The 25,203-nt window shown below is 36.0% G+C and overlaps 1 protein-coding gene across 2 annotated transcripts in view; it reads left to right on the forward strand.

The window, feature by feature from the left end:
* Positions 1-21,665, forward strand: part of SLC5A8 (solute carrier family 5 member 8) — a 53,666-nt gene extending 32,001 nt beyond the window's left edge. Inside the window, 7 exon segments of one of the 2 annotated variants that reach the window (NM_001291414.1) lie at positions 986-1,098; positions 4,080-4,147; positions 11,474-11,560; positions 15,810-16,015; positions 17,339-17,442; positions 20,954-21,033; positions 21,534-21,665. In NM_001291414.1, the coding sequence (NP_001278343.1) occupies positions 986-1,098; positions 4,080-4,147; positions 11,474-11,560; positions 15,810-16,015; positions 17,339-17,442; positions 20,954-21,033; positions 21,534-21,659 (784 nt within the window). In that variant the 3' untranslated portion in view covers positions 21,660-21,665. 2 annotated transcript variants of the gene reach the window in all.
* Positions 21,666-25,203: the final 3,538 nt, after the last annotated feature.

A 25,203-nucleotide genomic window follows, 5' to 3' on the forward strand; every position in this document is an offset into this window, starting at 1 on the left:
TACTGTCCAAAGAATCTTGTTTTGTGTTTAAACTTATTCATTGAACTTTCTTCCAATGTTTGCTCCAGAGAGGTTTTTGTTTTTTGTTTTTTAATGACCATACCTGTGGCATATGGAAGTTCCCAAGCTAGGGGTTGAATTGGAGCTGCAGCTGCGAGCCACAGCCACAGCCACAGCCACAGCAATGCAAGATCTGAGCCTCATCTGCGACTTACACCACAGCTCATGGCAGTGCCAGATCATTAACTCATTGAGTGAGGCCAGGGATTGAACCCACATCCTCTTGGATACTAGTTGGGTTCATAACTCACTGAACCACATGGGAACTCCCAGGGAGTTCTTATTATTAATGTGTACAACATAGGTTAGTGAGGATCCAGGAAATTAATATTGTTGATATTTATGGTGGATGTTATTGAGGACTTAATGACAGTCCTTTCTACATACAAAGAAAACTATGCTTCAATGTCATATGTTACATGATAATTATATAATAATCCTGCATGATCTATGATTTATGTAGTTTATTTCTATAGACACCAAGGATTGATTGCAAAATGGAAACAATATTAAATTGTCCTTTTTCACTGTTAACTCTATGGATGTTGCCCGAATCATTCTTTGATGATAACAGCTTCCAGAAAGAAGATGATGTAATTATTAAAAATAATATAGTAGATAAAATAGACAAACAATAAGGTCCTACTATATAGCACAGGGAACTCTATTTAAGATCTTGTAATAACCATAATGGAAAGGAATATGAAAAAGAATATGTATATAAATATTTATAACTGAATCGCTTTGCAGTACACCAGAAACTAACACAATATTGTAAATTAGCTCTCTGTCAATAAATTTTTTTAAAAATAATGTAGAAATCTGTTTATATTTCAGAAGTGACAATATGTTTTCCCTTTTCTTATTCCTAAAGTATTATTAAAGTTTAAACATTATGTATCAAAACTTTGATTTTTCCTTATAGCACCGTGTCCTCTAGTATTAATGCCTTAGCAGCAGTGACTGTGGAAGATCTAATCAAACCTCGCTTCAGATCTCTCTCAGAAAGGTCCCTCTCTTGGATTTCCCAAGGAATGAGTAAGTTTTCATTTTCACAATTCCATTTTAGCTCTGGGAGATGATATTTAGAGAGACCAGACATTCTTTTCCATGGACAAAATAGTAAGAACTTCTGAGTTTGAGAGTGATACACATGCATGCCCATGACAATGAAGTCATGGACATATTTGCAATCAAGATTTGGGACAGGAGTTCCCATCATGGCGCAGCGGAAATGAATCCAACTAGGAACCACGAGGTTTCGGGTTCGATCCTTGGCCTTGCTCAGTGGGTAAAGGATCTGGCATTGTCGTGAGCTCTGGTGTAGATCACTGACACCACTCAGAGCTGGCATTGCTGTGGCTCTGGCGTAGGCTGGCAGCTACAGCTCAGATTAGACCCCTAGCCTGGGAATCTCCATATGCCATGGGTGCAGCCCTAAAAAGACAAAAAAAGAAGAAGAAGATTTGGGACACACCACAAACAATTAATTGTCTGGTGACCACAAAGAACAATTTCTAGGGGTCCTATTTGGCTGGTCCTTCTTTCCTACCTTCTTCCTCTCCCAAATCTATGTAGATATTCTTAGCCACATTTAAACATTTGACCCTTTTCCTTCTAAAATTCAGACCGCAGTTTTAAGGAATTCCTTAATTTGGAAACAAGAGCCTCACTTTTTCTATATTACATAGGAGGGCACTGCCTGTTAAAGGTACGTGGTCTGTGTATGTGGACTGCAGATGAAGAAAAGAGCATTATGATTTCCTACCCATCTTGTTTATCTATCCGCATATGTAGACTGTCTGGGAGATAGGGAATAAAATTGTACAAAGAATGCTCAACTCTTTTGTCAGTATGAATACTTAAATTCATTCATAGCTCATAGGACCTTATTCGGGGTTAAATATCATGTTGAATGGAAAGCTCTTTAGCATCAACTCCTGGGTGTCCTGACTCAAAGGAATCTGGCTAGTGTACTTCATTCTTCATTTTTCACATCTTGGGTATATGGGTTTTTTTTTTTTTTTTAAAGAATCTTTAACCTCAACTTAATAACACTAATAGAAATAGTAAAGAAAAAGTAAATAATATTCTGTTTTAAACCATAATTCTATATTATTGCCATAACTATAGTCTGGAATAGGTACTTAATTTATATTCTTCAATGTCCCCTACATTTAAATAGCATTGCATCATTTTATTATGTACCCAATTTTAATCCTGGAGCATAATTTCAAAATGATACCACGCTTTTCCTAAAGGGTATTTAGACTGGTTCATTATGGGACTGTTGAAACTCTGTGGTTTAGTAGAATGAATAGAAACTTTTGAAGCCAGACAGATGCAATCTTGCTTCCTCAGTTTAGTCCTGAGCAAACCCATTTGAGCCTATCTTTCTATATGTGGTAAATGGGAACAAAAAATACCTTGCGGTTTCTGTGAGGTTTAGCGATAGTTCATGTAAAACAAGAGGCACTAGCTGGTACTCAAGAGATGATGTTCATAATGATTATTAGCAAATCAACTCGGCTAGTGTAGATGAGACATTCATTCACTTTGAAGGGTTGTATAAAATCATTATCTTGTTGTTTGTGCAATAAGGATGTCATACAGAAGAACATGGTGTATAATTTGAATGTTTCTGATAACTTTGAATCCAAAAAAAAAAAAAAAAAAGAAAACCAAACATAATGGTGAGTGTTCATGAACTATCAATAGAGAAAAATCAAGCTAAATATCTTGGAAACACTATGTTAGGATCCAAAAACATAAAAACTCATTGCAACAAAATCTTTGTAAAAAAATTAATGTATGCTTTTCCATTCAGGTGCAATAAAATTATTTACTGACTATACTTAAGAAAGGTGTGAGTGCTTGCATAAGACAGAAATAACATAAGGAATGTACTATTTTATTATGAGCAAATTGTCTCCTTTTTTGTATTTTATTCGTGGAAAATTATCCTGACTAATTTCAGGTGATGTTTACTGAATGGAAGACTTTAAAAATAAAAATGGAGATGGTAAATTTTCCTATGGTAATCTTAAAAGTAAAATTGTGTACTTGAGAAATTTTTTGTCTTTTTAGGGTTGCATCCACAGCATGTGGAGGTTCCCAGGCTAGGAGTCGAATAGGAGCTGTAGCAGCCGGCCTACACCACAAAGAACAGCAACGGCAGTTCTGAGCCATGTCCACAACCTACACCACAGCTCACGGCAATGCTGGATACTTAACCCACTGAGCAAGGCCAGGGATTGAACCTGCATCCTCATGGATCCTAGTCAGATTCTTTTCCAATGGGCCACGATGGGAGCTAGGAGAAAATTTGTAAAATGTTGACAGCCAGAAGAGAAAAAAAAAAAAAAAATCCCATAATCTGAGCACCAGTGGTGGCTTGAGGATTTCTATAAATAAATTTCAGGGAAACAATTTGGTAGAAGGGGGAATAACATACTTTCTTTGCTAGTATTTTTTGCTAGTTTAACAGGAAAGTTTTGTAGATGTTGATGGAGATTATGAAGGCAAAACCTCCTAAAACACTCCTTGGTGTGGATTGCCACTTCCGAGGAGAAATGAACACTTAAAGTGAGAAGACTCTAATTTCCAGTGTTTATTACTCCCTTCCCCCATCATGCTGTACAGAGCAGAGCTAAATTATGTTCTGTTTTCAGCAAACTGTAAACAGACACCCAGGCCTTCCTTTGTAAACAAATGTTGAAGGAGGATTAGATTAATAACATAATAGTTCGTAGCTTTAAAATCCCTATAGTTAATTCTAGGGAGTCTTTACTTATATAACTGAATGTAATAAATCCTAAGACACAATATCTGGATTTTCTTTCCTTTTTCCACACTGCTGACCCTGTAGAAAAACACTGCTTTCCTTTTTTGTCTGTCTCTGTTATATGTGGCTGATCTTCATCAGTCACATTATCCACTTTGAATCAAAAGCTTATTCTATTGAGAATTTTAATCCTCTGGGTCTGGATTTTATAATGGCTTTTACATCATTCATATAGGTGTGCTGTTTGGAGTCCTGTGTATTGGAATGGCTGCGCTGGCATCACTAATGGGAGCTTTGTTGCAGGTAAAAACTAATCCTTGCAGGTTTGCGTCATAATCACTAAATTCTTCTTTTTTCATGTTGATGTGACCAGACTTCCCTCTCTATATATCTACACACAGACATACCAAGGAAGAGAGATGGCTAAATTCTTCAAATTTTTTAAAATTAAGCTTTCTCTTTTAAAATAGTTATGGACTTATATGCAGTAGTAAGAAATAATACATGGAGATCTTATGTACACTTTACCCAGTTTTCTTCGATGGTATGAGACTTAGGTTGTTGTTTGATTTTTACCCTTACTTTGCAGATGTCCAGTTGCTCTAACACTACTTGTAAAAGCTGTCTTTCTTCCATTGAATGCCTTTGCACCTATGTGAAAAATCATTTGGGCATATTTGTGTGGTCTATTTGTGGTTTCTCCGCTCTATTTGATTGATCTATTTGTCTGTCCATCTGCCAAGGTCACATATCTTGATTGCTGTAACTTTATAATAAATCTTGAATGCAGGTGTACCAATTCTTTACACTTTATTCTTATTTTTCAGAATTGTTTTAACCATTCTAGTTCCTTTGTCTTTCCATATAAAGTTTAGAACAATCTTCTGTATATAGAAAAATACCTTGCTGAGATTTTTTAATCAGAACATATTATTTTATTATTTTTTAAATAGTTATTTCCCCAATACAATTTTTTTCTACTTTACAGCATGGTGACCCAGTTACACATACATGTACACATTCATTTTTCGCACATTATCATGCTCCATCATAAGTGACTAGACATAGTTCCCAGTGCTCTGTGTTAAACCTTTACAACAATTTGAGAACTGACATTTTTACCATGTTGAATCATTTAATCTGTGAATATAGTGTATCTCTTCATTTATTTTAGCTCTTTTCCAGTTTTTTTCCACCACCACGGTGTAACTTTCTGTACACAAGCCCCGTTTATATATAGTTAGATTTACACCTAAGTATTTCTGGGTTTTTTTTTTTTTTTTTGAGCGATTGTAAATGGTATTGTATTTTTAATGTTGGTGTCCATATGTTTGTTAATACATAGAAATACACTTGATTTTTGTGTATTTATTTGTATCCTGTAACCTTGCCAAACTTACTTATTAGTTCCTGGGATTTCCCACACAGAAAATCATGTCATCTTCAAATAGGGACAGGTTTATATCTTCTTTTCTAATCTGTGTGTGTACCTTTTCTTTCCTATTGCCCTGACTTCAGCCTCCATGTCATGTTGAATAAGAATGTTGAGAGTGGACATCTTTGCTTTGTTTCCCAGTCTGAATGAGAAAAGCAGTCCGTGATTCATTATTGAAGGCATTAGCTATAGGATTTTTGTAGATGCCCTTTAACAAGTCAAGGAAATTCCACTCTATTCTTATTTTTCTGAGAGTTTTTATCATAAATTGGTATTGAATTTTGTCAGTTTTTTTTTCTGCATCAGTCAATATGACGATATGATTTTCTTTTTTAGCTTTTGATGTAATGTGTTACACTGATTTTCAAATGTTGAACCAGCTTTGCATTCCTGGAATAAACTTCATTTGGTCATGGCATACAGTTATTTTTATATTGATGAATTCCATTTGCTGATATTTTGTTAAATTTTTTTGCATCAATATTCATGAGATAGACTGATCTGTAGTTCTTTTTTTGTAATGTCTTTGTTTGGCTTTGATATTAGGGTCATACCACCTTCATAAAATAAATTGGGAAGAATAGATTGTGTAAAATTGGTGTTAACTCTTCTTCAAATGTTTGGTAGAATACTCTGGTGATACCATGTGGGCTAGGGTATTCCTTTTTTGGGAGTGTAAAAATTATGAATTCAACTTCCTTACTATTGCTGAGCTATTCTCATGATCTGTTTTATATTGGGTGAATTGTGGTAGTTTGTGTTTTCAAGGAATTGGTCCATTTCTTCTAAGTTGCCAAATTTATGTGTGTAGAGTTGTTCATAGTATTGCCTTATTATACTTTCGATGTTTGCAGGGTCTGTGGTGATATCTCCTGTTTTATTCTTAATATTGGTAATTTTATCTTTTATCTCTTTTTTTTCAGTCTTGTTGTAGGCTTATTGATATTTTCAAGAACTAGCTTCTTGTCTCATTGATTTTCCATATTGTTTTTCTGTTCTCAATTATTTCTTTCTTTTTTTTTTTTTTTGCAAGTTTCAATCATTTCTTTTAATTATTATCTGTATTATTTTTTTTCCTTTGGCTTGCTCTGGGTTTATTTTGTTCTTCTTCTTCTTTTTTTTTATTTTAAATCTTTTTAGAGCCACACCCACAGCATATGGAGGTTCCCAGGCTAGGGGTCTAATTGGAGCTCTAGCTGCTGGCCTACGCCGGAGCCACAGCAATGCCGGATCCGAGCTGCATCTGCAACCTACACCACAGCTCACGGCAACGCTGGATGTGTAACACTAAGTGAGGCCAGGGTTCGAACCTGCAACCTCATGGTTCTAGTCAGATTCGTTTCCACTGCACCAGGACAGGAACTCCTATTTCGTTCTCCTTGAAGTGAGACCTTAGAGTATTGATTTGAGACTTTTTTATAGTGTGTGCACTAATTGCTAAATTTTCCCCCTCAGCACTGGTTTAGCTATATCCCACAACTTTTCTTATTTTGTATTTGTATTTTTAAATTTCCTTTGACATGTCCTTTTGACCCATGGATTATTTAAAAATATGTTACTTAGTTTCCAATATTTGGAGATTTTCCTGTCCTGTCTTGTTTGGTTTGTATACGTTTGGGATTTCTATGTCTTCTTGATGAATTAATCCTTTTAGCATTATATAATGTCCTCCTCTTATAATTTTATTTGTCTGGAGTCTAATTTATCTAATATTAATATAATTACTTCTTCCTTGGATTAATGGTTGCGTAGTTTTTTTTCATCCTACTTTGAGCTTGCTATATTACTATATTTCAAATGAGTTTTTTGGTATATATCATAGAATTGGGTCATGTTTTTAAATTCAGTGTGCCAATTTCTATCTTTTTATTGGTGTATTTAGATCTTTAAAATTTAGTGTCATTATTAGCGTGTTAGGGCTTAAGCCTGCCATATTTTGTTTTATGTTTTTCCTTTTTGTTTTCTTTTTATCCCCTGGCTTCCTGTGGGATACTTAAACATATTTTAGAACCCCATTTTGATTTATCTATATTGCTTTGTGTTTGTACCTTAGTATAGCATTTTTAGTTGTTACTTTAGGTATATACACACACACACACAACATCATAATCTACTTGTTTTGTCCTTTTACAAGTTTGAATAAAGTATAGAGACTTTACCTCCATTCATGTCTATTTACCTACTTTATAATACAATTATCTTAAATATTTAGTCTTACATACATTTTGAATTACATTAGGCAATGTTATGATTTTTGCTTCAAATGTTAAACATAATTTACAAAACTGAAGAGGATAACCTGACCCCCTTGATGTACAGTGGGAAAATAAAAAAAATTATCAAAAAAAAAAAAACTGAAGAGGAAAGTTTTGCCCATATTTTTGCTTATTGTGTTCTTTCTTTCTTTCTAATGTTTCAAGGATCCTTCTTTTTGTTATTTCCTTTCTGTTTAGAGAACTTCCTTTAGTCATTCATTAGTGGAGGTCTGCTGGCAACAAATTCTCTTTCCCTTCATCTGAGAATACATTTATTTCTCCTTTGTTCCCAAAGAATATTTTTGCAGGGAATAAGATTCTGAGTTGATAGTTCTTTTTTTTCTAACACTTGAAAAATACTGCACCACTTTCTTCTGTCTTCCACTATTTTTAGGGAGACATCTACTGCTGTTCTAATTGCTCTACAGGTAGGATGTCATTCCCCCCATCCCCTCCCCTGCCCCAGCTGCTTTCAGAATTTTTCTTTGAAGATATCAGAAGTTTAATTACCATGTGTCTTGCTATGTATTTCTTTAGGTTTATTCCATTTGAAGTTTGCTCCACTTATGAATCTGTAGGTTTGTGTCTCTTGTAAAATTGGGGAAGGTCATTTTTTTTTTTGAGTAATTTTCAGCCCCACTCTCTTTCTTTTCTCACTTAAGACTCTGATGACATGAATGTTATATTTTTTGTTGTATTTGCACAGGTTCTGGTGACTAATTTTTTAAAGTCTCTTTCCTCTATTTTTCATATTGATTAATTTTTTTGTTCTGTCTTCCAGTTCACTGATTCTTTCCTCTGTCCCCTCCAGTCTGCTGTTGAATTCGTCCATTGAGACTTTTATTTAAGTTATTATATTTTTCAGTTATAAATATTTCAGTGTAGTTCTTTATATCATCTATGTTTTTGTTGAAACTTTTTTTTTTTTTTTTTGCTAAAGACTTCTGCTTTTTCATTTGCTTTAAGTATGTTCTAATTGCTGAAGCAGTTTTATCATGGCTTCTTTAAAATTTTGTGAAGTAATTCTAATATATCTGCCACTTATATTGGTATTTATTGATTGTCTTTTTCCATTCAGTTTGAGATCTTCCTAGTTCCTACTCTGCAAAGTGAATTTCATTTGGACCCTGGACATTTTCATATTATGTGATTAGGCTCTGGATCTTATGTACACCTTCTGTTTTGGTTTGTTTTCTTTGATACCCACTTCAACAGTGTAAGGGAGGGTGCTGCCTCATTACTGTCAGGTGGAGGTCGAAGTCCAGATTTTTTGGTCTCTGCTGATACCCAAGGGAGGAGCTTCTTATTTTCCTAGATGAGAGTAATCTCCACTGCACTGTAGTGGTGGTGGTCTTGTTCTTGCTGGGCAATGGTGAAAGTTCTGATTCTCCATTAGGCCTCCAGGAACATTGCCCAAGCAGGAAGGGGAAGGACTGCCTTGTTATAGGATGATGGGTATGTAATCTAGGCTCCCTACTTGGCCTTTTCTAGACTGTGTACGTGGAGGAACAGTTAATTTTGTGGCATTTGGCTGGAATATAGAAGTTATTGTCTAAAAGTTTTCTTTCTTGCTAAGTTGCTCCTTTACCAGTCTTATGACTAGAGAGAACTGGATTTTACTGAGTTTTTTTGACCTGAATCTGTTTTTCATTTCTGGATTGTCAGCTTCTTCATCTCTAAGACAAATATATGGGGCAAAGATTAAACTCAGAGAACTCACCATTGCATTGTTTTTTAGGTCCCAAAGTCCTAGCTAGTCTGCCTTCTCTCCACCTTTCAGATGCTTCTGATGTTTGTTTCATATGCAATGTCTGGGGTTTTAGTTTTATTAGCAGGAGGAATAGGGAAAAGTACACCTATTCCATTTTCCTGTGAATGGAAATATGTTTTTTATCACCTGAGGTGTCCTTCTCATGTTCTGTGGAATTTGCTAAATTTTTGTTAGAGAGCATTTTTTTTATGTTGGAAAGCTCTGTCTCACTTCTTTGAAGGAGTTGGAATGGAAAAGACAGACTAATCTTTGGAATAACCTTTTTCTGAACCTTGTGTGTCCTTCACTGTTTTTATCGTCCAGGCCTTAGCATGGATGCTGTCTCCTGTCTCCAACTGCCTAAGTTTAATTTTCAAGTTAAACATTATTTTTCAAAAAGGCCCTTTCAGTTCCCTGGATAGGTTTGAGCTCCCTCTGCCAAATGTTCCCAGAGCACTTTGTATTTCTCTTATCATTCCCATTATGATACTTTATTGTATTTATTTATTTAATGTCTGTTTTACTAAATAGTTTGTAATTGCTTGAAGGTGAGGACTATGACATGGTTGTTTGATACTGTATCAAATATCTGATGCCTACTTCTATGCCCAGGGCAAAGTAGACATTTTTCAAATTCAGGTCGAAGGTACCTATTTATATATTGGTTCATAAATATCTACATATCTGATCAACCTAAACTATCCATGAAATTTCCATGGCTACCTGGGCTCTTCTTCTGGGACTCTTGGGCCTCCACATGATCCAGAAACTTGAGGGTTCATGCTGGGCAAAACAAGTCCTCCAGGCTTCTTCTTCAGACCTATGACTTAGGTCCTTTCTGGTTAGTTGTTGCTTAGAGAATACCAGTTGTTCAAATAGTGTGATCTCATTTTGATTATATGAATGAATGAATGGATGAATTAGGTTCAGACAAGTCTAAGCTTACCTGGTATACCTTAACCATAACCAATACAATGCTTATTAATGTGCTTTCCTCTTTAGTCTACTTTATTACTATAGCTCTTACTGTGGCTGATTCCCTTTTTTTTCCATAAACCACATCTGGCCTAAATATGTATAATGAGATTTCTAGGAAAGTCATCATAGCTCCAAGCCAATTCTTCCTTGCTTCATCTGTAACCTAGGTCTTATTTCCTGAGACGGATATTTTGGGGATATATATTCCTTGTATCCCCCAAACTGGCTCTAGCCTGCTACCTGGGCCAATTGACTTCTTTCACATTTTGCAGTGAGGTCTACCTTCTTTCCTAGTGGACTCTGGCTCAAGAGATGTTGGTAAATGACTCCTTAGGTTCATATCCTGACTCCGTATACTCCTCAAATACTAGTTCTCCTTTGTCATTATCTTTACTTCTTTCCCTACTCCATAGTGTAGCCTTTTTTTTTTTTCAAATCCAGGACTGCAGTCTATACCCTCTAAAATTTTTCTTGACTTGATATTTTTTCTTTGATTTGTTTATTCTCTTCTATCTGTCCCCCTTACTCTGTGGACAGACTGGTGTGTCCCTAATTCTTCTTTTATGGTTCTCTCCAAGCTAAAAAATTGGCCATTTGAATATTGTGAATTCATATTTCTTGAAGATTCAGCTATTTGCATTTCTCCATTCTAAACACTGTAAATTTTTTTCACTATCATGATTTTGGCATTTATACATCAAAGCAAAGGTTGCAATTAGCCAATTAGATTTAAATCTCTTGCTACATGATTTGCTCAATCTTTTTTTCTATAAATCATATTTCTCATTCTAGGTCTATCCTTAGGGAATCAAGGATAGCACTGGGTTTCATTTCCATCACTGGTCACTTAGCAGTACTTATCCATAATCTTGTTTTGTGGAAAGTTTTGAAACTACCAAGGCACAAAGGAGTGATATAGTTGATTATTAATGTCTGCAAGAACACGGCCAGGAAGTAGCGCCCACTTGTCTCATTATTCTCTATCCTTTTTACATTTTGTTTCTTTTAATGAGGGTTCCTGATGAACAGATGGAACTCGAGACTAAGAAGCAAAGCTTCCAAGTTCTGATTACCTCTTCGTCAACAGCAAGGCTGCCATGATTTTCATGAGGAAGCTGAAAACATTAAATACCCATCCTATTGATATATCTTTAAACATTTTAACTTTGGATTTGAAATTGCTGATTGATGACTTTTTCTAATTTTTATAGGCAGCACTCAGCATATTTGGCATGGTTGGTGGACCGCTTATGGGCTTGTTTGCTTTGGGGATTTTGGTTCCGTTTTCCAACTCAATTGTAAGTATAAAAAATGAAAACGTATAAAGCTTACTTTCCCAACTATAGTAGCATCTCTAATTTTTTCTTATTTGTAAATATATGATTCCTTTGATATCTGTCATTATTGACTTACCTTGATGACTTAAATTACTCACATTGACTTTACTGGGGTGCAGAATGAATGTACTATGTACTGGGACCCTGCATGTGTGAAACAAAATGGAAACTCCCAGAACAATACATCACTAAAGGATGTATATTATAAGATAACATATATAATAATAATAATAACTAAAGGAACACCATTTTTACGCATTTATCTTTTTTCCCTCCTTGAAAGTTAATCACTAGGGTTTAAAAGAGATGGACAGGCTCAGATATGAAAAGTTTCAGGGCAGTAGAGTTGGAGATAACTAATGATAGCCAAAGTATAGCAAAGAGAAGCAACAGCAAAAGATCTTCACCACTTTGGTCAGAAAATTTATACTTCTGATATTTAAAGGTACAGCTCCAACGATACGGTTCTAGACCCGTAAGGGTGATCATAATTGGGAACTGTATTCAGAAAGAGGTGAATAGCTCTGTTCTTCTATACAGATATATCTATGCTTTGAAATACTGAGTCTTTTGTTTAGAAAAAGTGAAATTGAAATTATTCCTCTGAGCTAGGAGAAACTCCACTGGTTCAGTCCTGCTGTAAACTGAGGTTCAGAAAAAGGCTAATGTATGTATGATTGTTTCAGACAGATGTAGAATAACTATAGGACTATGATTTTAAATTTATTTATTTATTTAAAATTTTATTGGGGTATAGTTGACTTCAAATGTTGTGTTAGTTTCAGATCTACAGCAATGTGAATCAGTAATATATATACATATATCCATTCCTTTTCAAATTCTTTTCCCATGTAGGTCACTACAGAGTATTGAGTAGATTTCCCTGGGCTATATAGTAGGTCCTTGTTACCCAACCATTCCATATATAGTAGTGGGAATATGTCAGTCCCAACCTCCCATTTTATCCCTTCCCACAACCTGTCACCTTTGGTAACAATAAGTTTGGTGTCAAAATCTTTGACTGTTCCTGTTTTATGAATAAGTTCTTTAGTATCATTTTTATTAGATTCCACATATTAGTGATTTAATATGATATTTGTCTTTTTCTGTCCGACCAACCATACTTAGCATATCTAGGTCCATCCATGTTGCTGCAAATGACATTATCTCATTCTTTTTTATGGCTGAGTAATATTCCATTATATATATATATTCTGAGGTGGACATAAACTGCTCTCTTTCATTGAGACTAATTTCTATCAAAATAGCCTTTCAAATGAAACTTCATTGAGAATTATTATTAATTATAATAACAGTGATAAAGTCCTTATTAGTATTTTCCTTACCAATAATATTCACATAATATTTATATATATATATATATATATATATATATATATATATACCACATCTTCTTTGTCCATTCCTCTGTTGATAGACATTTAGGTTGCTTCCATGTCTTGGCTATTGTGAACAGTGCTTCAGTGGACAATGAGGTGCATGCATCTTTTCAAGTTATGTTTTTCTCCAGAGTGCGATTGCTGGATCATATGACAGTTCTGTATTTAGGGTTTTTTTTTGGCCACCCCATGGAATATGGAGTTCCTAGGCCAGGGGTCAGATAACGAGCCACAGTTGCAACCTATGCTGCACCCATAGCAACACTGGATCCTTAACCCACTGTGCCAGGCTGGGGATTGAACCTGCATCCCGGGTCTCCAGAGATGCTGCCAATCCCATTGCACCACAGAGAGAACTCCTATATTTAGTTTTTAAAGGAAGCTCCATACTGTTCTCCGTAGCGGCTGCACCAATTTACATTTCCACCAACAATGTAGGAGGGTTCCATTTTCTCTACACCCTCTCCAGCATTTACTGTTTGTAGACCCTTTTTTTTTTTTTTTTTTTTTTTTAGGGCCACACCCATAGCATATGGAAGTTCCCAGGCTATGGGTCGAATCAGAGCTGTAGGTGACAGCCTACACCACAGCCACAGCAACATGGGATCTGACCTGCATCTGCGACCTACCCCACAGCTTATGGCAACACACCGGATCCTTAACCCACTGAGCAAGGCCAGGGATTGAACCTGCATCCACATGGATACTAGTCGGGTTCATTAACCACTGAGCCATGATGGGAACTCCTGTTTGTAGCCTTTTTGATGATGGCCATTCTGACTGATGTGAAGTGATAACTCATTGTAGTTTTGATTTGCATTTCTCTAATAATTAGTGATGTTGAGCATCTTTTCATGTGCTTTTTGGATATCTGTCTGTATGACTTTACATTAGAATTCCATTTTCTTCATGTGTCATCAGGAATTGGTAAGGAAAATACTAATAAGGACTTTATCATTGTTATTATAATTAATAATAATTCTCAATGAAGTTTCATTTGAAAGGCTAGTTTGATAGAAATTAGTCTCAATGAAAGAGAGCAGTTTGTGTCCACCTCAGAATATTGAAGACTTGATTAGATTCTTTGCATTAGTAAATGCATAGTGGTTTGTTGAGTGCCTGAAACATTAAAAGAAGACTGACTTTTGATTTTTGACATTTATTGCCACCATGAGTTGCCTCCAGAAATACTGTAGCTGACCAGGTCCAACACACCCTTTTGCAGGGGAAGGGAGATCCATTATTCTTGTCATAGGAAGTATCTCTTTTCACTATATCCACATTTTTCATCCACAGATTACCTACCTATCCTTACTTTGAAATTGACTTTCTCCCTCCCTCCCGTTCCCTCTCTTCTTCCCACCTTCCCTTCCTTTGCTTCTCCTTCTCCCTTCTTTCCTTTTTTCTTCCTTTCCTTCCTCTCATTATCTCATTCATTTATTCATTGGTTATTTCTGGGGCATACTGTCCTGGGGATACAGAACACTGAGTATTTCTGCTCTCCTGGCATCTATAATTTTGTGGATCCTACATCAAGCCATGCACAATGCTGAGAGTAAGCAAGTCTGACCTGTCTACAGCTAGCCACACTGCTATTCCAGCTTCATGCTACTCAAAGGCATGTATTGCATGCCTGCTGCATGTCTAGCACTGTGACAAGTGTTGGGGCACCCCAAAAAAGAAACCTAATTCTGTTCTCAAAGGTTCACAGCCTAATGAAAGAGCTCACAGTCCTCTTCCTCAGAATACACCCTCTGATTTCATCAGCAGCCTTCTGTTCTCCCAGCAACACATCATTTTTTTTTTCCTACCCTACAATTTTGCTTATGTTTTCCCCCTTACTTCAAATATTCTCTGCTGTTCTCTCTATATGGAGCCCAAGGCACAGGCTGCCCTAACTGATCATTCTTCTTCTTCTTTTTTTTTTTTTTTTTTTTTTTTTTTTTGCTATGCTCATGGCATGTCGAATTTGACTGGACAACTAGGTTACCAGGGAAGTCCCTGATCATTATTAAAGAAAGGGGAGAAATTTTGCTACAGAGGAAGGGGCTTCCCACCTCAAGGTTTGCTTTTGTTCTCATTATTTGGAATGAGGGTGTACATCATTCAAAAACTGTAAAAATGCCTGGAGTACTGGTGAACAGCAAGAGTGGGGAACTCAAGCCTTCTAAAGATTGGGAAACCAATGTCTTCAGAGAAAATATTTCCGCTTATCTCTATAAAGACTTGGTTTGATTGTATGCACCATTGCAGTCATTTGTGAAAAGTGCTTGCCATTTCTCCCCTAGTTTTCCTGTAGCACAATTATAGCTATACATCTTGTTAAGTATAGGATTAACCTCTGTGGATGCTTTCTTCTTCATAGTCTGTTGCTCATGTGGTGTGCCATTTTTTTTTTCACAGATTAAATAAAAACAAAGGGAACAATTGTCCTGGAGTCAATTGCATGACTGTTGTAGTTATTGGATATAAAGAGGCAAAGAAGCCAGAACAGAGTGCTGGCCTTGGAAACAGAGTGGAAGAAATGGAATTATGAGACAATGAAAAGAAAAATGGACAGGCATCAGTGATTAGCTAGATAGGGATAGGAAATAGGGAATGGGGTTCCAGAGACCTCAGGACTCTGGACTGAGGGACCAGGGACCCATGCTGCCCTTGGCAAGAGGCAGGGAGCTTACAAAGGAGAATAGTTTTAGGAGGGGGAGCTGGTAAATTTGGCTTGGACCATGTTAAACTTAACCTTCTAATATTAATTTCCACTTCAAAGCAAACTGTATTCTTTTTCTTTGAAAAGCACTCCTGTTTTGCAGGGAGCCCTTGTTGGTCTGCTGGCTGGATTTGCCATTTCTTTGTGGGTCGGAATTGGAGCTCAACTTTATCCTCCACTTCCTGAGAGAACTATGCCATTAAGCCTTGAAACCTATGGCTGTAACAGCACATACAATGGGACAAATTGGATGACAACCACAGAAGTGCCATTTTCTACCAGTGCTTTTCAAGTACACAACATTGAAAGGTATTGAATGGAGCTTTATAATGTCATGTTTTAAAAAATATGTGTGACAGGTAGAGAACCCTGGTCACTTTTTGTCTTGCCTGCAACACTGATTTTTGCCTAATTTTGAAAAGGGTGGATTCCATGTGGATTTCTGGCTGTTACATTTTGTTCAGAAATAGCAAAAAATGCCATTTTTTCTTAATTTTAATAGAAACTTCTACCTCACCTACAGATGCAGAGATGACTTGAATAGGAAGAACAAAAAAATTCTATTATGGGTAAATGCTGCCAAAAACTGGCTCTAGTTGAATGAAAAATTGTTTTTGTTAACTGAAAAACTTTAAAAATGAAAAGCAAAATTATAAAAGATACATTGCATATGTAGTTTTTGAAGTATGGCCTTTACCAACTACAAGCTACAGTTTATGCAAATATACTGGATAATTGCTCTTTGTACAGTTTTAAAGGGTCCAGATCCATAGAGCCTTGGCAATGAGTTACAGCCATGATCTTCCTACTAGAGTTTTCAGTTATGCAGGACACTTTGGAGCTTTTGGATACTGATGTGATCTGATTTAATGAAATGATATACCTTTTGGTACCTCACTGTCACACCTTATAGTGAGTGTGAGGGCAAGACTATCCTTAGTGAATATATTCATCTCCAGCCTGAAAGCACAGAACCATGGATACATCCAAGGAAAGCAAAAATGAATCCACTTTCCCTAAAGTATTGCCCCAGTTCTGGCTTGCCTAGAATGAAGCCTTTTGAGACCAGTGTGTCCTTTTAAAGTGTGTCCTGGGAGAAAGAATGTGACTTTTGTTATTCAGATCTCAGTTCAAAAGTCACTTCTTCACAAAGGCTTTCCCTAACTACTCCTTGAAGCCTAATTCCTCCTTTCCACCCTGTTAATGTCACATTACCTTCTCTCATTTTCCTTACACACTTTCCACCAGTGGCAATTATTATGTTTATTAATTTGTTTACTTATTCATTACATTTCTGTATTAGAATGTAACCTTTCTGAGGGCGAGAACCACCTTATCCATGTTTTTTTTTTTTTTTTTTTTTTTTTTTTTTTACACTAGACTTTCTTAGGACAAGAACAGTGCCTGGGACACAACACAGAGTTGCATGAGTAAACATAGACATTAAGTATTACAGTATGTGGTCAAGGTTAAGTCATATTTCTAATTCCTGATCCAATAAGATAAAATGGGAACAGCAGATTTGGACCTTAAAAAATATGATTATATTTGCCATGCGGCTTATTGACACTTACTCTTAGTTGCTGGTAGCACTGCATGAAATCTTACAGTTATGCTTTTGCTCTCTCTTAGGACTCCACTGATGGATAACTGGTATTCTTTATCGTATTTGTACTTCAGCACGGTGGGAACTTTGGCAACTTTATTTGTGGGAATGCTTATCAGTTTATTAACAGGTACCTAGCTAAACATTAATATTGCTGTATTTACCTCTATAAAGTTTTTACTATATCTGTTTTATAGCTAGTTATGTTATTTTACTATAGCCCTAACAACTAGTTTAATTACTTGTTCCATTTTACTCAGGGGAAATTTTAGGGCCTGGTCTTGAAAACAGAAGACCCATATTAGTTTGAATCTTTGTTAAGCAATTTAAGAGCTGCATGAACTTATAGCTGTAAGTCTGTGTAGCTACTCTGATCCTTAGCTATCCTATGTATAAAATGAGAGTAATAATAGTTGAAGAATTGAAGAATTGACCTATCTCACAGTTTGCTATATGATAAAATGTTGAAAAAATTGCTTGTAGCTACTATACTGCTAGTGGTTTCACACATGCCATTACAGCAACACTGTACCATGATCTTCTCATTGTCCTGTACTGACTCTAAACTATAGGAGTTTGGGGTTAGTAGATGCAAACCACTGTATTTAGAATGGATAAGCAATGAGGTCCTATTGTACAGCACAGGGAACAATATCCAGTCTCTTGAGATAGAACATGATGGAAGATAATGTGAGAAAAAGAATGTACATTTGATACATATAAATGACTGAGCCACTTAGTTGTATAGCAGAAATTGGCACATTGTAATCCAGCTATACTTTAATTTTAAAAAAGGGAAAAAAAGAAGTATATACCTATAAGGAATAGTAATTATGATCTTTATATCTAAACATAGTGTGAAGGCTTTTTTCAGATGCTCATAAATTTAAAAAATAACTTTTAAAGAAAATTAAACTGAAATACACATTTACACTGCTCTCTGGAATTACTGTAGAACTGTTATCTTGGGACTTCATTTTGTCCTTGTTCTGTGAATTCTCTTGGTCTCCCTCCTCTGTTGGGTTTCCTGCTGCCTATATCCCATTACTTCTAATACTGTTTACTCCCTTAACCGAATGGGGGCATGTCCCATCATGTGTTCTTGAGAAAGGGTGGACAAGCGAAGAGATTTTGGAAACATGGCAAGTCTGAAATAAATGTCTTTATACTTGATTGATACTTTGAATGGAGAATCCTAGGATGGAAATCATTGTCTTGTTCCTGGAGGATGTCTTACTTTTCTTCCCCTTTCTGGGTTGCTGTTGAGAACACCAGAGCCCTGCTGCCTGCTGGCCCTTCATGTGTGACCCATTTCATTGTGACTGCCTTGCCCTAAGCCCTCAAGAGGGTTTCACACTGAAGACCCATGTCCTTCAGTTCTAGGGTGCTTCCCTATTTTATCTCTTTTATAATTTCCTGACATTTCCTATTTTCTCTTTCTGGAAACTCTTGTTAGTCTAATGCTTTTGTCTTGGGACAGTTCCTCTGACTTCCTTATCTTTTCTCTCCTATTTTCTTTCTCTGTGTCTTTAAGGTCTACTATACGGGGTATTTTTTTCAATTACTTTTCCAATAATTCTCAAAGAAGTGCTCTGATCCAGTTTTGAGAATAGTCTCTAAGGGAAGGAAAGCAGGTAGAAGGCAACTGCAGTCACCCAGGTGAGTGATCACGGTGGCTTGGAGCAATCACAGAGTAGCATGGAGCTGGGGAAATTGCTGGGCTCCCTAATTTCCTATATTCCCTCACACATACAAATACACAAGCCAGGGGGAGGCAGTTTCACTTCTTCTTTATCAAATGTGTTATACCACAGCCATAGCAACATGCGATCCAAGCCACATCTGTGACCTGCACCACAGCTCATGGCAACACTGGATCCTTAACACACTGAGTGAGGCCAGAGATTGAACCTATATCCTCATAGATACTAGTGGGGTTCCTAATCCACTGAGCCACAAAGGCAACTCCAGAGATACTTGTATTTGTAATTAATAAATTATATTGATAATTAGTGGTGATTTTATATATGATTATATTAATACATTATTATAGACAATACAATTTGTAATTATTGTAAATTTATAATAAAGAGTTGTTTAAACGCCTCTGAAACATTTGTTTAAACTCTTCTCTTTATAAAAGGACTATACTTTTTCTCAAAAATAAAAATTCCCACATAGTAGGTTTAGTCTCTTATCTGTTTTGATATATTTTAAGGCAAATTTTAAACTTCTCTCACCAGTAACCCAACTGTTCAGTTCTGGAATATACCTAACCAATCTCCTTTTACTATTTGACCTCTAGTCCTTTTTCAGCTAATTTTTCCTTAAAAAACAGGTGTATCAGAGTACACCCTTCACCCCCTTTTTCCCCTTAAATGCTTTCATTCTGATAACCGTGTATAGCTTTATCTTTTATTTTAAAACATGAAGATGAATAGGCATCCAATGATTAAAAACCACTTCAACCTCATTAATTTCATATATGACTTATTCCCACTTCATAGCAGCAGTGAAAACCTTGCAAAAAAAAAAAAGTCAGAAACATAAAATCCTGATGCTCTTTGGAAAATATATTTAAAGATCTACTGTAAGATACTTGGAGTATGTAAGAACTTGGGCCAAACAGACTTGGTTGGCATTTCAGCTTTACCTAAACACATACCATGAATGTGTCTCCTCACTGGTGAAGTTGGGGTAAATATTTTCCTAGGTTGACTATGAGCTATGAGTGCAGTGATTATTTTATTCATCTCTGTCTCACTTGACAGAGTCTCTAGTACATGATAGATACTTCACGGTGTTAAATGGATTAATTTAAAGTTGAACTCATCTCCTGAGCAGCAGAGGCTCCCTAGATTAAAAGTCTAGGTTTGTACCAAAGTGGTGATTCTCAGACTTTAGACCAGCATAAGAATCATCTTGGAAATTTGGTAAAAATCTGAATTCGTGGCCTCACCCAAAGAAGTCCCAATTGGGTCAATCCAGGAATCTGCATTTTAGGTACCTCTCCTAGGTGATTTGAATAGAGGAAGTTGGAGAACCACTCTTTGAGATACAGGTTTTAAAATCATCATCTTTGATCCACAGATAAAATACCAAACCAAAGAATGATTTTTGTAGAGCAAAACATTAAGGAAGGGGATTCAGATCAGGCACCTATTGTCATACTGAATTTCACTTAAGTAATTTACTCAATGATTCATAATTTTCCTGTTTCTTCACACATCTGTAGCCTCCATACTGGGGAAGGGCAACTCTACTGTCTGAAGCAGAGATGGATGGTTTGATATTTTATTGGTAGATCATGAGGGATGCTTTTAAACCAGTTTTCCTACCAGTATTGGGTCAGATGATTCTTCCCTAGTTGAATACCGGAAGAGGTGGTTGGCTTGCATTTATAAGGCATCTCATTTACCTTTAAACACTGGACTCTTATTTATTCCAGTGAGAGGCTTACAGAATCTGAGGCTGACTGAGGGAAAGGAAATGATGAGATAAGTCTCTAACACTATGTAAGAGAGTCTTTCTCTTTGTGTTTTGTAAGTACGTAGAAGTGAATGTGCCCACGTTAAATGCATGTATGATGGACCGTAGTTACACATACCTTTTTAACAATGTAAACAATGTATATTTTTCAGGAGGAAGAAAACAAAATGTAGATCGCAGATTCCTACTAACCCAAGAGGACTTTTTATCCAATTTTGACATTTTTAAGAAAGTGAGTTGGCTTTCTTTTTTCTTAAATTACTGAGACTGTGCTTTTATCACCAGGATAGAATACTACTTTGATGGACAGGGAAGATACTTTTTTTTTTTTTTTTGGTCTTTTTAGGGACACACCTGCAGCATATGGAGGTTCCCAGGCTAGGGGTCTAATCTGAGTTGTAGCCACTGGTCTACGCCAGAGCCACAGCAATGCCAGATACCAGCTGCGTCTGCGACCTCCACCACAGCTCATGGCAATGCTAGATCCTTAACCCACTGAGCAAGGCCAGGGATCAAACCTGCATCCTTATGCTTACTAGTCAGATTTGTTTTCCCTGAGCCACCACGGGGACTCCTTGCCTTGCTTTTGTAAGTCATCTGTTGCTCACTTGTTCATCTCGCCTCAGTATTCTACAAAGCAGATTTAGAGAAAGAAAAGCAGTAGTAACAATGATTTAGAGTTGCATGAACAGTTTCTTTTTTTCTAATCACCATGTTAACATTTTCTTTTAGAAGAAGCAAGTTTTAAGTGATAAATCTCATCCCATAGAAGATGGTGGAACTGACAATCCTGCCTTTAACCATATTGAATTGAACTGCACAGGTCCAAGCAGCAAGATCAATGGCACTCGTTTGTGAAGCTGCTGCGATACTAAATGATTTTAAACAGTGTCCCAGTTTTATGTGTTTTCTAAGATAATTGGATCAGGTTTAGATTTTTTTTTTCTATCATGAATGTTTGGGAGGGCGGATAAATCTTTTGTTAAAGCAAAGTCCTGATTTTGCTCACTACACTCATTAATTGATGCTACTTAGGAGGTAAGAGTTTCAATTATCAGCATTTCCCTCTATCCTTCTTTTATTTCAATGAAGCTAGTTGTGAAAGTGATGAAAGTTGTGACTCTATATGTGCTAAACAGCTAATACACATATATGCATACATACTGGATGGTCAAAAGCATATTCTTAAATTTGGGCATTATTAAAAATATCTCTGTGCATTTGGTGCTAGCATATAAGTGTTGGGGTTCATTGAAATCATAATCATTACTGAAAAAGCTTTTTCTCCCTCCTACCACATGCTCCCTAGGAGGCAAAGAAGTGACAGGTCTTCGCTGTCTAGATCTTTGTTTCTCATTGACCCTTGTCAGCCCAACACACATATTAATCTTGGAATTGATTCTGGCTTGGGGAGGTGGTAATCAAGAAGCATCCCATTTGGGACAGAACCTGGGCCCAATGATCAAGGTCTTCTCGGTGCTGTGCATCCATTCTTGTGCCTTTTTGCTTGTTATCCAGAGTGCCTGGCCACTGGCTGCTTGTATTACCTTTCTTAGACTCTGGTTCTTATCTGCATTCCTTGTTCCTGACCCATCAGCTTTGAACTTGTTGCACATTCTACCTTTGCTTGCCTTCTTAATTTCCTGTTCACTCTATTGTCTTGGGCTTGCATATGTCTTGAGACACCCAGTGCAAATCATGCCACCCTGGATCCTGGTTCACTGCATCCCAGCTTATAAATATAAACTACCATAAGCCTCATACTGACCAAAGGACTTTCAACATAGGTAATTACAGTTTTGGTGATACAAGAACATTTACATGAGTAAAAATGATTAAGCCCTGTGAAATTAGGTGGTTCCATTGAATGCTATTAATTTGAATCTTTGAATGTCAACTTATTTGCAATCACTTAAATTTAAAAGTATATATGCTTGGAAATATTGAATTCTATTATATATCCATCTGGTTAAAAAGCTAAATTATATAGACAAATACTACTAGTTTACTAGAATTACTAAATATATGCAATGTTCTAAAATTTCAAGTAGCAATCTCAAAGTTTATTTTATTTTGCTAACATTTCTAGCTAAGATTTTGGTTAAGGATTTTATCAATAACTTATTTTTTTTCTACAGCATACACATTTGATACTGTTTAGAAGTTTTTTTTTTAGCTTTACACTGTTTTAAAATAATAATGTGTGAAATATTTAGATACATTAAAGTACTTTGTAATTAAATAATTTTTTGCTTATTCTCTGATATTTGGGTGAGCATGCTCTGTACATTTAGAGGTTGCCAATTGAAACTATTAAGAAATAAAAAAATAGGAAATTGTATTTATCTAAAGCAGAGATTTATGACATTTAAATTAATGATATATTCACATGTATTATATGTACATAATTGCTATTTTTTAATCAACATATTTGTTAGCATACATCAAACTGTAAATCTTTCTATAATTTTTAATTAGTAGAAAGATATAATCTTACTTGTTTATGTGAATGTGATTTAAGCTATTGTTTTTTATGTAGTAATTCTAAATGTACCTGTGTGTAGAATGCTTCAGTTTGGGTGATCAAAATTGGGTTATTTAAATAGTTTTTTCTCATTTGACTTCCAAGGGGTTATACAATGAGAAATATGAGAGACATAATAATTCCATTCTTCTCCACTTTATTTTTACAAAATATATCTTTGTGACATTAGGAATTGTCTATATTTTATAAATCCATGAGAGTACCAGATAGAATTCTTTTTTTTTTTTTGTCTTTTTGCTATTTCTTTGGGCCGCTCCCGCAGCATATGGAGGTTCCCAGGCTAGGGGTCTTATCGGAGCTGTAGCCACCAGCCTACGCCAGAGCCACAGCAACGTGGGATCCGAGCCGCGTCTGCAACCTACACCACAGCTCACGGCAACGCCGGATCATTAACCCACTGAGCAAGGGCAGGGACCGAACCCGCAACCTCATGGTTCCTAGTCGGATTCGTTAACCACTGCGCCACGATGGGAACTCCCAGATAGAATTCTTAAAAAATCAAAGTTACTCTTAGTAAAAGTTATTCATCTTATCTAAATCTTTGGGTTAAACCAATTAAAGGTAAAATGTTAATATATTATAATGTAAATTAAATAATCCAGTATTATTAATTATTTTGAATCACAACACTAATGGGGGGGAAAAGCCATACAAGTTGCCTATTTTTTTTTTTTTTGCCACTAACAAGTTGTATGACCTTGAATTTATCCTTAATCTCCTCTGATGACGGAACACTAAACACATACCTACCTCACATAAATAATGTGAGCAGGAAAGATCAGTTAGCACTTTATTAACTCAGTTTTACTTAAAACTTCAATATAATTGAAAATCAAAATGTGAGACAAAAAGATAAAAAGATAAGCTGTTAGTAATTTGCAATGAAATGATGGGAGACAGTTCCTTCTGAAAAATATAGTTAGAAATCAGTAGGATTATTCTAATGAAAAGGATGGAAACTTTTAGAAAAAATTTACAGTTTTATTAAAGTATAGTTGATTTACAATGTTGTGATAATTTCTGCTGTACAACAAAGTGATTCAGTTATATATAAACACATATCCATTCTTTTTCAGGTTCTTTTCCCATATAGATAGATTATCACAGAATATTGGGTAGAGTTCCATATGCTATATAGCATAAAGCTATGGACCAGTCATATTCACGCCATAGGAAAAAAATAAAATTTTATATATAGTATGTGAAAGCAGTGTACATGTATAATCATCTGTTTAGTTGCTCATGTGATCATTTTCTCTCTAGACCAGTGGTTCTCATTGGGACAAGTTTTGCACCTAAGAGGACATTTAGAAAAATCTGGATATGTTTTTCTGGTTGTCACAGCTGGGGAGGAGGTGTACTGGCATCTAGTGAATAGAATTCAGAGATGTTGCTCAATGTCCTGTGGTGCACAGGGCAGCCCCTCTCCTCCACAACAAAAAATGACCCCGCCCCAGAGAGCCATGCTGTTGAGTTCAAGAAATCCTGCCTTTGAGGCTAAGGTTAGTATCTTGGTTTTCCTGAAGTCACATACCTTGGTTGTACTCCTTTAGGGAAGTTCCCTTGACTCTTGTATCTGATTGTTCTCATCTATAGGTGGGGATTCAAGTATTGCTTGAATGTTATCAAATGGAATGTTATGGAATGTTACGGAATGGAATATTATGGAATATGTAATGTTATGTTATGGAATATTGTTATGGAATGTTATGATACAGAATAATAACCATATATTTTCACAGCATTTTAAAAATTAAGAACTATAGAATTGTGAGTAACTATGAAAACAACTCAAGAGAGTTTCTTTTCTTTACTTTTCTATTCTTTTTTGGGGGCCATCCTTGTGGCATATGGAAG

This window comes from Sus scrofa, chromosome 5 (assembly GCF_054392235.1).
Source record: "Sus scrofa isolate SSC_HxYL_T2T_F1_AM1 chromosome 5, Sscrofa_HxYL_maternal_Yorkshire_Landrace_v2.0, whole genome shotgun sequence".
Classification (NCBI taxonomy): Eukaryota; Metazoa; Chordata; class Mammalia; order Artiodactyla; family Suidae; genus Sus; species Sus scrofa.